The following is a 14,788-nucleotide window of genomic DNA, read 5'->3' as shown; positions in this document are numbered from 1 at the left end:
TTAATTTATAATGGGGAATTTTTGGAGAAATTCCAATAAGGGAATTTTGGCAAGAAAAACATACAAGAACATTTTAACTACGTTGGGAGTTTCGAAAAATCCGTTGGAGTAGCTACAAAGAAATTTACTTTGAAATGCAAGTACTGCGTTGGACATCTTGGGCCAAGAGGTTTAATTTCGGCGGAGTGCGCAAATAACTTCGAGCGCCATTTGAAGGTATGTTAATTTAATAGTTTCAGAATACAAACTTTCGCCGTTTCTGTAATAAGCGCGGCTCCGTAAAGGGAGGATGAAGTGGAAAATGAAGTGATTTTTTTTAACGATTCTTCCTCTAATTTTAAGACCAGTCTCCATAGTTAAACATTCAAAGCAGTGAATCAGAAACAGATTCTGATATCAAACTCGACGAAGGTAAACAAAAACTGGAATTTTTATTCAATTTGTTTATATACAACCTAAAGGGGAGCCACCGAGACTTGCGGTATTCTCTTTGTGGGCCGGTGAATATTTTTACCCAGCAAGTCTTTTGTGGCGCCCTTTAATCATAATAATTTTGCACCGCTAATAGATATTTCACGTTGTGCACATTGTATTTTTATCCCAGCCTGGAATCCGTTGGCGACAATTTTCGGCGCGGAAGATTCGGATTCTAAAGAGGAAGAGGAAGACCAAACGCTAAACGCGACGTTGGATGACGACGGTTGGGAGAGAAAAGGGTGCATAGCACACTCCCTGCAATTAGTTGTAAACGATGCCATTAACGCCAATAACAGCTCGAAAGAGCTACTTGAAAATCTCCAAAACTGGATAAACTTTTTTCGCAAACGCCAAAATGGACAGAGGAGTTAAAATCAACAAGTGGCGGCATTGACTTAAAAATGATAGGGGGTGTTCGCTGGAGCGCTGTTTTTCGGGGATTGGAACGATTCACGAAGGTAAGTTTATTTTAAGGGTCCATATTTTCTAGAAAGAACTTCTGAAAAATTAGACAAGCAAGTTCTCATAGAGAATATTTTCAACAATAGACAAATATATTCCAAGATAATATGTTGGAAGCCATGATTTACGCTTTGAATAAAGCCAAAAAAGACCCCAAAAGTCCAGCCAAAATAGACTTTCCTTTGCCAACGGAAGAGGACGTAGAGGACGCAAAGGAACTCCTCGAGATTCTGAGACCTTTAAAGGTCGCAACTGACTGCTTTCAGAAGAGTGGTCCACTATCTTCTAGCGTCATAGGGGCTCTTTTGACGGTTTTCCAGGACGTTTTCAGGGTGGAAACGAAAAAATTCAACGATTTAAAGATCGGAGTCCTGGAAAACCTCCAAAAACGGTTTACTTCAACGTTGGAGGACCCATTTTACGTAATGGCCTCTCTCCTCGATCCAACCCAGAAAAACATACTTTTTGAGAGTAAGTATCATTATCCATATGAACATGTTTATTATGAATATCGAACATCATTAGGCAGAGATCAGATCTTATTATGGTAAAATTTTGATTTGTTGCTTTTCCAACTTTGAAGAATTAAATTTTGCTAAAAATAATATTTAATTTGATTCACTTTGATTAAAGACACGTCAATAATACAATTCCATGTTCATAATTAACATTAATAAAATAAATTTACGACATGGATATAAGTCATGTTTATACTAATATTTCAAATCTTAAGGTTCTTATACACAACCAGAATGGAAACATTTGTATCCCAACTTCAAGTGCGTAACAAAAGCTCGCGCACATGTTGTAATTTGAGAGAGTGTAATCCTCGAAGCGGCGCAGGATCCTCCCCAAAGGTGTGACCCAGAACCAAAGGCATACTCGCCCTTTAATAGGTTGGACCTTGAAGCCACCGTACCTTGCAATGAACGGAGTCCAATGGGAGAATTGGAAAAATACCTTACGCAGCCAAGATGTCTACAGGCTGACATTGCCTTAGACTATTGGAGAGGCCATGAGTAGGGATTTCCAACGCTTGCTATTCTGGCGAGAAGATTCTTGGCGGTGCCGCCAGCCTCTGCGGATGTTGAACGAATGTTCTCAATCGCAGGTTTCTTAATGCGCGCCAGAAGAAGCTGCCTTACCATTAAACACGTAGCAGACATTCTTATGTACCGAGAATATAACGGGAAATAAAAGTTGTGCAATTGTTTGAAAATATTGTGATTTCCTTTTTTTACGTTTTTCCATTGCATAATACCATAAGTTTATCATGCCTCTAAGTAGAGAAATGGCTGCTACTCTTATGGCAATAGTGTTTGTCTGGCTCCCTTTAATGAAACCCTATACTCTCCGTATCATTTATCACCTCAACTTCAATACAAAATTGTACGCCTAGCCTAGCGTTTCTTTTATCCCTTGTTTCAGGACTGAAACCGCCTCTATCTCACGAGAGAGAGGGATTTTGGGGTTGCTTAAGTAAAATTCGTTCCCCCCCCCCTCCAATGCCTGCCTATACGAAACGTAAAAATCTCCTTTATTCCATGGGATGATTGTTTTCATGAGACCAATTTAGTAATCGTCTCGCCCGCTTGGTGGCTGCACCGCGACAGAAATTTCAAAGTTTTCTCTCTTCGGATCTTAGCGCTATACGAGTTCTGACGTCACAGTAGCCTGCAGATGATGCCCAGTTGTAACCCATATTTGTGTACTTAGAGGCATGATAAACTTATGATAATACCAAAAGTAATCCATTACCCTTTAGCTAATTAGTTTTGCAGCAATACACGGCTTTATTATTATCAATACGCCTTTCTTATGTACCAAGAATACAACATAAAATAAAAATTGTGCAATTGTTTGAAAATATTGTGATTTCCTTTTGTACGTTTTTCCAATGGATAGTAACCAAAAGTAATCCATTACCCTTTAGCTAATTAGTTTTGCAAGATTCCACGGCTTTATTATTATCAATACGCCTCAATATGATACTGCGAGAGGTAAGGGCCGGGGTGGGGGGTATATACGGATAATCGGTTACACACTTTACACAATCTCATTCTTGATGACGCCTCAGTAATGCAATAGACCTGTGCCGTTAGAAAGGGGTGTAGACGGTGTATCTCTCTCTCTCTAGGCGCTCTCTTGTAAGAGGGGATACTGTACACCAGACTTAGAAATAAGGATAATTTTTAAACTAGTCCTTGGGACCAGTGACCCCCCTAGTGTCCTAAATAATAAACTGGTCTCCGGAGTGGTCCCAGCCTTTGTTCTCCTATAGATTTGCAATCAGTGAAGGTACTTATTGGACCCCAAATACGTAACCTACCTAATCACATTTTAATTACAATAGAACAGACCAAAACATTCCAGATCGTCGTAGATAAAGGTCGTGTTTCCCCGATTATACCACAGTCCCATACAGATATTTAAAAGATATTTCTATTTGTAAAATTGTTTAGTTTTATAATATAATTTTTCGTTTATGCTAATTGCAATTAGTTTTATAACAATCAGAGTAAATTTTGCCAATGATAATTTTTTACCTTATATTATGGTCTTCATTTATAAACTTACAAACCTACAAAATCATCCTTATTAATAACAAGATGACCCAGTCATATAGTTTTTACCGCCTTCTAGTGACAAGAATTAGTATTACTATATACATTATAAGATGACCCCAGCTAATTTAGCATTTCGGGGTTTTTTTTTTCATTGTTTATAAAATAGCACTCCTATTATGAATAAAATCAATCTAGTAATAAACTACAGTAACTTACTCATTAGGTTCATTTTAAACTTAACCTACAGAACTTTATCTTAATTAAATTACAGAATAATATTTATTAAACTAGGGTCGGTACTGGTAAATGTGAACGATTCTATTTTTTCTTTAACATTTAGTAGCCAATTTTTGGACGGCTTAAATTCCTTTTAAAAGGGCTCTATTTGTAGAATGAATATTGAGGATTACGATAAAAATGGTATGAACATTGTAGGAATACGTGGATGAAAGATACGAACCTATATACACACCAACTCGGACTAATCAACTTAAGTTGATGCCAATTTTAGGTGTTGCTTAATACAATACCATCGGGGAATAAGCTTTAGCAAGAGTTAAAATAATCCCACGATAACAAACCTTTAATCGTTAGATAGATCACGTTTTTCACTATAAAATTGATATATTTCGAGCATTGACACCCTTTTCTCGAAGCAACTCACGACACTTTTAAGCCCACTGTAACTTAGTGATGGGTATAGGTAAAAGCCTGAAATTTTGCTTGCCGCGAGGACTGTCAATCCTAGCTATAGTTTCCAAATTTCAAGTTCCTACCCTATATACTTTTCGAAATATCGCAGGTGAAATTTACCTTATTTTGTCACTCACTCACTCACTCACCGATCATCAAAATTCTAAGGTACTTCTAGGGTAGATAGAAACTTAAAATTCAGGATTTAGTTTTCATTTATTTTATAAAGCACAGAAAAATTAAAACATCGCGAAATTTTTATAAAATTGTTCTTTAGTTCTTCATTTTAAAACTAGATGGCGCTGCCGTCTTTTCAACAGAAATAGTGTGTGTTCTTGATGAATGGACGTAATGGTCCAAAGTTAACCGAAAGTTAAATATATATTAAAGCTAATAAGAGTAGTAGTTTAAAAGAAATGTGTCATAACTGATGCTACATTCTTATATTAGGATATCGCGTACAATCTTTATTACATATTCTCTGCGGGTCGAAAGGGGTAATTCAGCGTAAATAAGGACAAACGTTAGCGATTATATTGGCAAACGAAGTACCACGAGAGGGTCTTGTTTTAATATAACTACCGAAGTATAACGAGAGGGTCTACAAAAAGAAGTGAGATCCTATGAAAAACATTAACATGTACAAAAATGGGCCAAGCCTCGCCTCGTGCCCTTTCCGCCGTAAAACGTTCTGAGATCCCATGTAGAGCCAAGTCTGCCTTTTGTTCTCATTCAATCGCCAATTGAACAATTATGTTATAAATTAAGTCCTTTTCCTAATTAATAACCAATATTCTTTGACTCTATCATAATTGTACATCTTTGTTCGTATCAAAAATATCGTGACTTGGCAATCGCAGGTAAGTAATATTAAAAGGAAGTCGAGGGGATATTCACTAAATCGTTGCTGATTTTAAAATAATCGATGGGATATTCACTAAATCGTTGCCGATTTTAAAATAATCGAAGGGGATGACCTGTGCTTGCCAAGCCACGATATTTTTGATGTATAATTATGATATAGTCAAAGAATATTGGTTATTAATTAGGAAAAGGACTTAATTTATAACATAATTGTTCAATTGGCGATTGAATGAGAACAAAAGGCAGACTTGGCTCAACATGGGATCTCAGAACGTTTTACGGCGGAAAGGGCACGAGGCGAGGCTTGGCCCATTTTTGTACATGTTAATGTTTTTCATAGGATCTGTGGTTTCGATTCGGAATTCGATTTTAGAGTGGAAAAAATTCAAATGTTTCAAGGTTAATTAGAATTCTTTTTAAGCTATTTTACTAAAAAATAAAAAGTAAAACTGGTGTAAGGAATCTACGTTCGGATAATATTAACTTTAAAATACATAATGAAACCCAAAAAAGACTCAAATTTCGCGCCATTAGTAAGTTTATCAATTTAGCGGTAAGAGGGCGGTAGCTACCACTAGTTATTGGGCGGGAAAGCGAGAAAACGAGACAGCTGTTATGCGAGGTATCGAAATAAATAGGACTTTTCAACAAATTATTGAACATTTTGACTCGGGTATTGTTTTAACCATATTATCCTATTATCCTATTATCACATCTGCGTAAACTTTAATCTAGGTGCATGAATTTAGGCCCTACGTAATGGTAGCTCCTTCAGGGTTGCCACGGAATTTTCAGAACCAAATTCCCTGACTTTTCCAGGTTTTCCCTGACCTTTTTCCCAGATTTTCCCTGACCTTTTTCTCAGATTTTCCCTGACCTTTTTCTCAGATTTTCCCTGACCTTTTTCTCAGATTTTCCCTGACCTTTTTCTCAGATTTTTCCTGACCTTTTTCTCAGATTTTCCCTGACCTTTTTCTCAGATTTTCCCTGACATTTTTGGCCGAAAGTGTGAATGTTTACAGCACGTTTTAAGTGCTTATAATTAAATAAACTCTCTACATTAAGTTTTCCCATGTATTTGTTGCACAAAAAACAAATAAAAAACATTTTAACTATAAATAACAACCTAAGAGAGCATTTACTTTACAAAAACAATTCTAGACATTTTTAAGGATTAATCTAGAGTTTTCTGTGTTGAGAGAGCATGAGGAGAAACTTTCATTACTCTTTCAATAAAGACTTATTCCCAGAAGTTTTACCCACTAAAATCAAATTCCCTGACTTTGCTGAAATTTTTAAAATTCCTTGACTTTTCCCTGACCTTTTCGGCCCATTTTTAAATACCCTGACTTTTCCAGATTTTCCAGGATTTCCAGGTACTGTGGCAACCCTGTCTTTTCCTAGGGCCTTTTTTATTCCTCCCATTTGATTATCAATGTTGTTCACATTTGGGTCCAGAGTTCAGTCACTACCTCCTTCTATATTTGGTATAGTCCCATTGGACCGAATCCCATTAGACCGAAACCGCTTTTTGGTTTTTTATATTATATATATATTTAAATTTCCAGCCCAATGGCGGGTCTCTGCTGAATGGGAATTTATTTGAAAGAATTAGTTAAATGTCTGAGAGGATTTCGAATCACCGCAGCAGCATGGTAGAATATCAGGCTTTTAATTCAGAGGCTCGGGTTCAAACCCAGAGAAGGAAATTGTAGGTTTGGTTAGGTTTAGTTAGGTTAGGTTGTTATCCTATTAATTAGCTGCCACCTTTTCCTAAACATTCTCCTACTAATTAGCTGCCACCTTTTCCAAAATATTCTCCTAATAATTAGCTGCCACCTTTTCCAAAACAATGGTTCCCACAATTAGCTGCCACCTTTTCCAAAACAATGGTTCCCACAATTAGCTGCCACCTTTACCAAAATATTCTCCTATTAATTAGTTGCCACCTTTTCCAAAACAATGGTTCCAATAATTCGTTGCCACCTTTACCAAAATATTCTCCTATTAATTAGTTGCCACCTTTTCCAAAACATTCTCCTACTAATTAGCTGCCACCTTTTCCAAAATATTCTCCTAATAGTTTGCTGGCACCTTTTCCTAAACATTCTCCTACTAATTAGCTCCCACCTTTTCCAAAATATTCTCCTAATAGTTAGCTGCCACCTTTTCCTAAACATTGTCCTACTAATAGCCACCTCTTCCAAAATATTCTTCTAATACTTAGCTGCCACCTTTTCCAAAACAATGGTTCCAAAAATTCGTTGCCACCTTTTCCAAAATATTCTCCTATTAATTAGTTGCCACCTTTCCCAAAACATTCTCCTACTAATTAGCTGCCACCTTTTCCAAAATATTCTCCTAATAGTTTAGCTGCCACCTTTCCCTAAACATTCTCCTACTAATTACCTGCCACCTTTTCCAAAATATTCTCCTAATAGTTAGCTGCAACCTTTTCCAAAATATTCTCCTAATAATTAGCTGCCACCTTTTCCAAAACAATAGTTCCAATAATTCGTTGCCACCTTTTCCAAAATATTCTCGTATTAATTAGTTGCCACCTTTTCCTAAATATTCTATTAATTAGCTGCCACCTTTTCCAAAACATTCTCCTACTAATTAGCTGCCACCTTTTCCAAAACATTTTCCTACTAATTAGCTGCCACCTTTTCCAAAACAATGGTTTCAATAATTCGTTGCCACCTTTTCCAAAATATGCTCCTATTAATTAGTTGCCACCTTTTCCTAAGTATTCTCCTACTAATAAGCTGCCACCTTTTCTAAAATATTCTCCTAATAGTTAGCTGCCACCTTTTCCAAAACAATGCAATTCTCTCCATTATCAATCACTCTTAAAATTAAATTATACATTTCAAACATATATATATATATATATACAACGAAAACTGTAGGTTAAAAAAATTCCTTAAAAAAAGTGAAAACGTTTGCTTTTTAAATTTTGAGATATATTTTCCCAAAACCGCACATTTGGGCTGTTTTCGGTTGAATGGGAAACGCGTTCGGTCGAATGGGACACAAGGCAGTATTTAGGGTCAGGGTGTTTACATTTACCAGCGATTGTTCACATTTGGGGTCCTATAGGGGATTGGGAAATAGGATATTGTGCAAAATTTAAGAGAGTTAAAAAGCTTAAAACAGCGAATAGTGTATAAAGAATCATATTTCATATCCTGAAAGTTTCTGGTGTCTAACGTTAGCTCCACGGAAGTTATTCAAAGATTTGCAAAAAAGTGTTCACAATTACCAGTACCAACCCTATAGTAACTTCCTCAATCGGTTAGTTTTAAACTTAACTAAACTACATCATTATTTGTAACGATATAATAAACTAGAGTATAATATTAATTAAATTAAAGTATAATCTTAATTAAATTAAAGTATAATATATATTGAACTATTGTAACTTCCTCAATCGGTTAATTTTCATTAAATTAAAGTATAATATTAATTAAATTAAAGTATAATATTAATTAAATTAAAGTATAATATTAATTAAATTAAAGTATAATATTAATTAAATTAAAGTATAATATTAATTAAATTAAAGTATAATATTAATTAAATTAAAGTATAATATTAATTAAATTAAAGTATAATATTAATTAAATTAAAGTATAATATTAATTAAATTAAAGTATAATATTAATTAAATTAAAGTATAATATTAATTAAATTAAAGTATAATATTAATTAAATTAAAGTATAATATTAATTAAATTAAAGTATAATATATATTGAACTATTGTAAATTCCTCAATCGGTTAATTTTCATTAAATTAAAGTATAATATTTATTAAATTAAAGTATAATATTTATTAAATTAAAGTATAATATTTTTTAAATTAAAGTATAATATTTTTTAAATTAAAGTATAATATTAATTAATCTACAGTAAATTCCTCAATTAACTTACTTGTAACATCATTATTTATAATTATCATTAATCTCACTCGTGAATATATATTTATTTTAATCTTTATTAAATTACAGAATTATATATATTGAACTATTGTAACTTCCTCGATCGGTTAATTTTAAACTTAATTAAACTACATCATTATTTATAAAGATATCATTAATCTCACTTGTGAACGTGGACTGCTCGCTTAAGCAGACGAGTTTTCAAGAGACGATATCATTGGTTAGCTCATGGTGAACTTTGCCTGCTAATTCGTTTCTCTCTACATTCAAGACTGATAAGGTTTTAGGAAAAGAACTCTTAGCTTCAGACGTGACTTTGAGGCCGACTTAACGTCATATTAACGTGGCAGTGGGCGATTATTTAATTTCTCTCTCTTAGCGCGAAACACGGCTAGACTCGAGATGGATTTGTCTCTTACAGCTCCTGTCTTATAAAAGCAATGGACTCTATAAGAATTCGGTGGCGCAGGCGTAGCGTGCCGGTTTTCCTAACCGTAGCGTTAACTTTGGTACGTTCGAGTCCCCTCGGGGATTTGGAAAGTTACGAAATATAATAAGATAAAGTTTAGCTACGCTAGGTCCATCTGTTCGCGTTTTATAGCATTACTTATGAATTATAAATAAATCTAAATAAATTAGCGCGAAAATGGGCGGGGATAGGGCGGGTTTAGACTCCCGACCAGCCGTAACATAGGCTAAAATGAGGGAAAAAAGGGGGTAATATACTGGGAAAGGCACTAAAAAATGGGTAAATGGGGATAAAAGAGGGGAAAAAGTGGGGGTAAAAGTGGGGGTAGTAAATCTTCGGTATAAATGCATTACTTTTTAACGCCATCTATGGCGATAAAAAGTAAAAAGGTAAAAACACTCGAACACCGTCGCTCGGTCGAATTTTTCAGAGCAAAAAAGATCAATTCTCTGGCAGTTTTTGGGGCCAGTGTTTTGGGGCGTGTGTTGCACTCGTGATCCCAGTGACGGACGAAAACTCGCCCAGAGTGCACTTAGAGTGCTCTAGTGCAGTCGGTGGACCTCGCTTTTAAGTTCTCTCTTCAACCCTTCAAGCTCTTTTTATAGCTTAATCGATCAGCGAATTGAGAATATAATTTTTCAATTCGCGCGTAAGATCAATATTTGAGCCCTAAGTTTTTAAGTCAAGGCGTTGCTTGTTGCAATTTCGACATCAATAGCGCGCTCTGGTTACATTTTATCGTAGCGAGATTTTCCAGAAGTTAAAGACAGACTGCGCAGAACGAGTTGCGCATATTTTCAAATTTTCTTCTCTTGTGTGGAAGAGATCTGCTTGGAAACTTGAATGGTACACAATGAAACCGAGGGTGGGGCATTTATTTCAAACTTAGGGCTAAAATGTTTTACTTGTAGTGACAAACCTTCACGGCATCTTCATTACCATCATTCACGTGTATGTACCTTAAAATATAAGCTCAATTAGGAAAGCGTCTTTTAGAAAACCAAGAGCAAAACCAAGCGGGAGTGCCAAACTATGAACCTTAAACAAAATTTATCGAAATTTAAGTTTCCTAAGGGTGGTTTAAGAAGTGTAGGGACAAGATTAAATTTGTTTTTGCTTAGACGCGTAATTAAGGGAATTTTTAACAGCTGAGAATTGTAGTCCTCCTAAATTTGCTCTTGGGTAGGGGTTACCTAGCATACTTTACCGGAGACGTTTATTATTTTCAAAAACGTAATAAATCATTCTGTGGATAGAGTATTTAGGTAAATCCCAAAGCGGCTTGAAAATTAAAATTTATTACGCAATTAAATTTTATTTTACAAATTTAAATTTCATTCAATTAAAAGGATTAAATTTAATATGTTTATCATAAAGTTCACAACTATAGTCTGGAACACGGGATCTCAATGCGCAATTTCTTCAAACTGAAAAAACGTCGATGCACTATTTCGACCGAGGGGTAACTGTCATTCGTGAAATCCCGTACGCTACCCTTGAAACCAAACTTGAGAAATCCGAAATCAAGGCTGATTTCGAAATCAAATAAAAAATCCGAAATGAGCAACTAAATCACAAAATAAGTGAAGAAATCATAAAATCAGTAAAAAATCATAAAATCACGAAATCAGAAGCGAAATCATAAAATCAGTGAAGAAATCGCGAAATAAGTTATAAAATTCACGAAATCCAAAATCAAAAGAAATTACAAAACCCGAGGAAATCACGGGAATAACTTCCAAATCCAACGAAATCAAGATGTCTCAAAATCCGTCAAAATCAAGGGAAAAAATCGAAAATTCCGACGATATCACGGGAAAAATCGCAAAATCCGACAAAATCCATTGGATTTTATCAAATTTTGAAATCCGTCAAAATCAATCGAAATCCGAAGAAATCAAATTGGATTTCGAAATCCCGTACACTTTTCAAAAACGTCCGACCCCTCGATTTCGAAAATCTTACATTGTCAAAATAACGTCACAACGAACATTAAACAACAACTAAAACCTTTCAGATATTGATAACTAACCTTTTCAAAGCCACTAGATACGCTTACGTTATAGACGTCTTCTTTCATGTTAAACAAATTCAAGCCGCTTGTCCAACAGCAGATTTATGCTCCGATTTATAGACACAAAATGATCGAATCCATAGCGTGTCCTCACCACTAGTAGTCAGAAAGAGTTTTACCGCCGGAATTGACCGAAGAGTCCAATTAAAACTGCTCATTTTGCTGTTATCATTATCCTTAATAGTGTTTCGACACCAGTTAGATAAAACGTTCATTTCTTATCACCAAAAAACAGACTTGAATTGACCAAACGAGGAGCTCATCACTCTCAGATTCCTGGTCCACCTAAGTAGGATTGCGCGTTATATTTCTAGCGCTGTCAAGAGTAGGGTTTAAAAGAATAGGCGTAATCATTTTTGTAAAAAAACAAGAGCGCAGACTTGTTCACTGATAACGCTCAGTTGCTGGCCCCTCGACGGCAAGTTGGAATAACTACTTTTTACTCGTGCGGGGGAGAATCCCCCCCTCGCACGAGGTATTGGTCCCGGTTTTCAAGGTCTCTCTAGCGTAGCTTTGGCAATGCATGGCGACAGGAATACCGTGTGTTCGGGCTTTTCATCCCCATCATTGCGATTTCGATTTTTTAAAGTAAACACTTATTTGGTGACTCCACCAGAACGCAATCTAGCTGAAGCCGCAAAAAAGGATAAATAGACTCCGCCTCCTCCGAAGCACGCGTTGGTGCGGTGGGTTAAGGATGGTGGCGCGCGATGGTGCTAGTGGATAGCTTAAGTCTTTAGAAGGAGTTGTCTGCTGCGAGTTCTACTGTTAATATTTATTAGACTCTCACAAGTTCACAACTGGAGGTATGGCGTCTAGCAAAGAGTTTTTTATCTAATGCTCGCTTTTTTAGCCCCTATTGTTTAAATTTTTATTATCTTACATATCCCGCACGAGTGTCCTTTCTGCTGGGGCAGCTTGTTTGAAATGATGCCATATACGAGAAGCAATCACGGAGTGTTATTAAAGTCATTTAAAGTCCACTTAACTTTGCACGCACTTTTGCGATATCAAAACCGTAAAATGTTTCATTTCCAAGGGCCTATTTTCAATCAAGATTTTCTTGCGGCGTCAAATGTAATGTTCAGTCGAAAGCGGAAACGCAAATCGTAGATGGTTTTCAAACAAGTTTCAAATTCAACTTTTCGTCTTCACAGGCTTTAAACTTTCGAGAGTGTGATATTTGTTTCTGGGAGGTACTAATTTGCAGGACTTTTTTTTTTGCAAACTTTTTTACAAACTTGCAGAACCTTCGAGTACAGTACCCCTCGAAAAAATTGCAATTTCATACCCTAATTTGCAGGACCTTTTTTATAAACTTGCAGAACTTTTTGTTTGCAATTCTACACCCTAATTTGCAGGATCTTTTTTCATCAACATGCAAAGGTAAATAAGTTTGTTATCTTTAATTTTTTTTAATTAAACAATAAAACAATGAAAATATAGGCCTTTAACAACGGAATTTACCGAAATATTTCATTAGAATACATCTTGGAAGATTATTTTGAAACTCTTAAATGTTTGCTTTGAGTTTTCAGACTAAATATTTTTGATTGACCCTTAACCCATAGTCGTGGTCAGCTACTAATAAAGTTATGGTCTTCTACTGTTGATGCTTGAGGATTTTAAATTAAAGACGGCAAACACTATTTTACCCCGAAATTATTTTTGCCGAACTTTTGCCGAATTACCCCAAATTCTAAAATAGTAGAAATCTCCCATGCGTCGTCTGCTAAAACATCCTAAATGACTTCTGGCTTCGGCTTTTCGGGGTAAATTAGTGACCGTTTCGGCACTTTTCGGCACAAAAGAGTGGGGTAAAATATAAAATACGGCCCCCACACTAAAAGTCGCAATTAAATCAAGCGAAAATTCAAATCCATTTCAGAAACTAAATAAGCCTAACTAAACTACCCTCTCTCGCCCCAACGACTATTAAAATAATAAATGTTTCGGCAAAGATCAAAAACTCAACTAAACATTGACATTAATGTGAACTGTTTATTGAATCTCAATTTATAAGCTAAATCTACTCTGCCGAACCACAATCCAACGTTAATTTCAACTTAATTAAGTATAATTAACGTAAACTTCGACCAAAAACGTACATTTTTGGGACAAAAATTAAAATAACTTTTAATTAAACTACATAATTAAGATTAAAACTAAGCTATAAGCTGGTAAATCCCCTTTTTTCCCATTTAACACTGAAATTAATTGATATTATCTTTATAATACATTAATATTCAGGAAATTCAAAAGTTTGGGGTAAAATAGGGTTTTTTCGGCAAGGATTGAATTTTCAATTAAACATTGATATTAATGTGAATTATTTATTGAATCTCAATTTATAAGCTAAATCTACTCTGCCGAACCACAATCCAACGTTAATTTCACTTAATTAAGTTTAATTAACGTAAAATTCGCCCAAAAACGTACATTTTTGGGACAAAAATTAAAATTACTTTTAATTAAACTACATAATTAAGATTAAAACTAAGCTATAAGCTGGTAAATCCCCTTTTTCCCATTTAACACTGAAATTAATTTATATTATCTTTATAATAAATTAATATTCAGGAAATTCCAAAGTTTGGGGTAAAATAGGGTTTGTTCGGCAAAGTATTATGGGCGTGAAATGAAAAAAATATGCCAAGTCTTTGAAGAAGCGCGAAATTCAAAAGTTTGGGGTAAAATAGGGTTTGTTCGGCAAAGTATTATGGGCGTGAAATGAAAAAATATGCCAAGTCTTTGAAGAAGCGCGAAATTCAAAAGTTTGGGGTAAAATAGGGTTTTTTCGGCAAGGATTGAATTTTCAATTAAACATTGATATTAATGTGAATTATTTATTGAATCTCAATTTATAAGCTAAATATACTCTGCCGAACCACAATCCAAAATTAATTTCACTTAATTAAGTTTAATTAACGTAAAATTCGACCAAAAACGTACATTTATAAGCTAAATCTACTCTGCCGAACCACAATTCAACGTCAATTTCAACTTAATTAAGTATAATTAAAGTGAAATTCGACCAAAAACGTACATTTTTGGGACAAAAATTAAAATAACTTTTAATAAAACTACATAATTAAGATTAAACCTAAGCTAGAAGTTGTTAAAGCCCCTTTTTTCATATTTCACTGTTAAATTAATTTATATTATCTTTAAAATACATTAATAGGCGTGAAATTCAAAAGTTTGGGGTAAAGTAGGGATTGTTCGGCAAAAACTCCACTA

General features: G+C 34.9%; 1 protein-coding gene across 1 annotated transcript; it reads left to right on the top strand.

Annotated features, from left to right (window-relative positions):
• The first annotated feature begins 878 nt into the window (after positions 1–878).
• Positions 879–2,095, top strand: LOC149683481 (uncharacterized). The gene is made up of 3 exons (XM_089871287.1): positions 879–935; positions 1,026–1,410; positions 1,673–2,095. The coding sequence occupies exons 1-3, from the start codon at positions 879–881 to the stop codon at positions 1,753–1,755; spliced, it is 525 nt and encodes a 174-aa protein (XP_089727413.1). The 3' UTR covers positions 1,756–2,095.
• Positions 2,096–14,788: the final 12,693 nt, after the last annotated feature.

The sequence above is a fragment of the Phalangium opilio genome, unplaced genomic scaffold (genome assembly GCF_054372755.1).
Source record: "Phalangium opilio isolate 3A_F unplaced genomic scaffold, DU_Popi_V2 ptg000037l_1, whole genome shotgun sequence".
Taxonomy (NCBI): domain Eukaryota; kingdom Metazoa; phylum Arthropoda; class Arachnida; order Opiliones; family Phalangiidae; genus Phalangium; species Phalangium opilio.
Note: the sequence above shows the minus strand (reverse complement) of the source record. Positions and strands in the feature narration are given on the sequence as shown.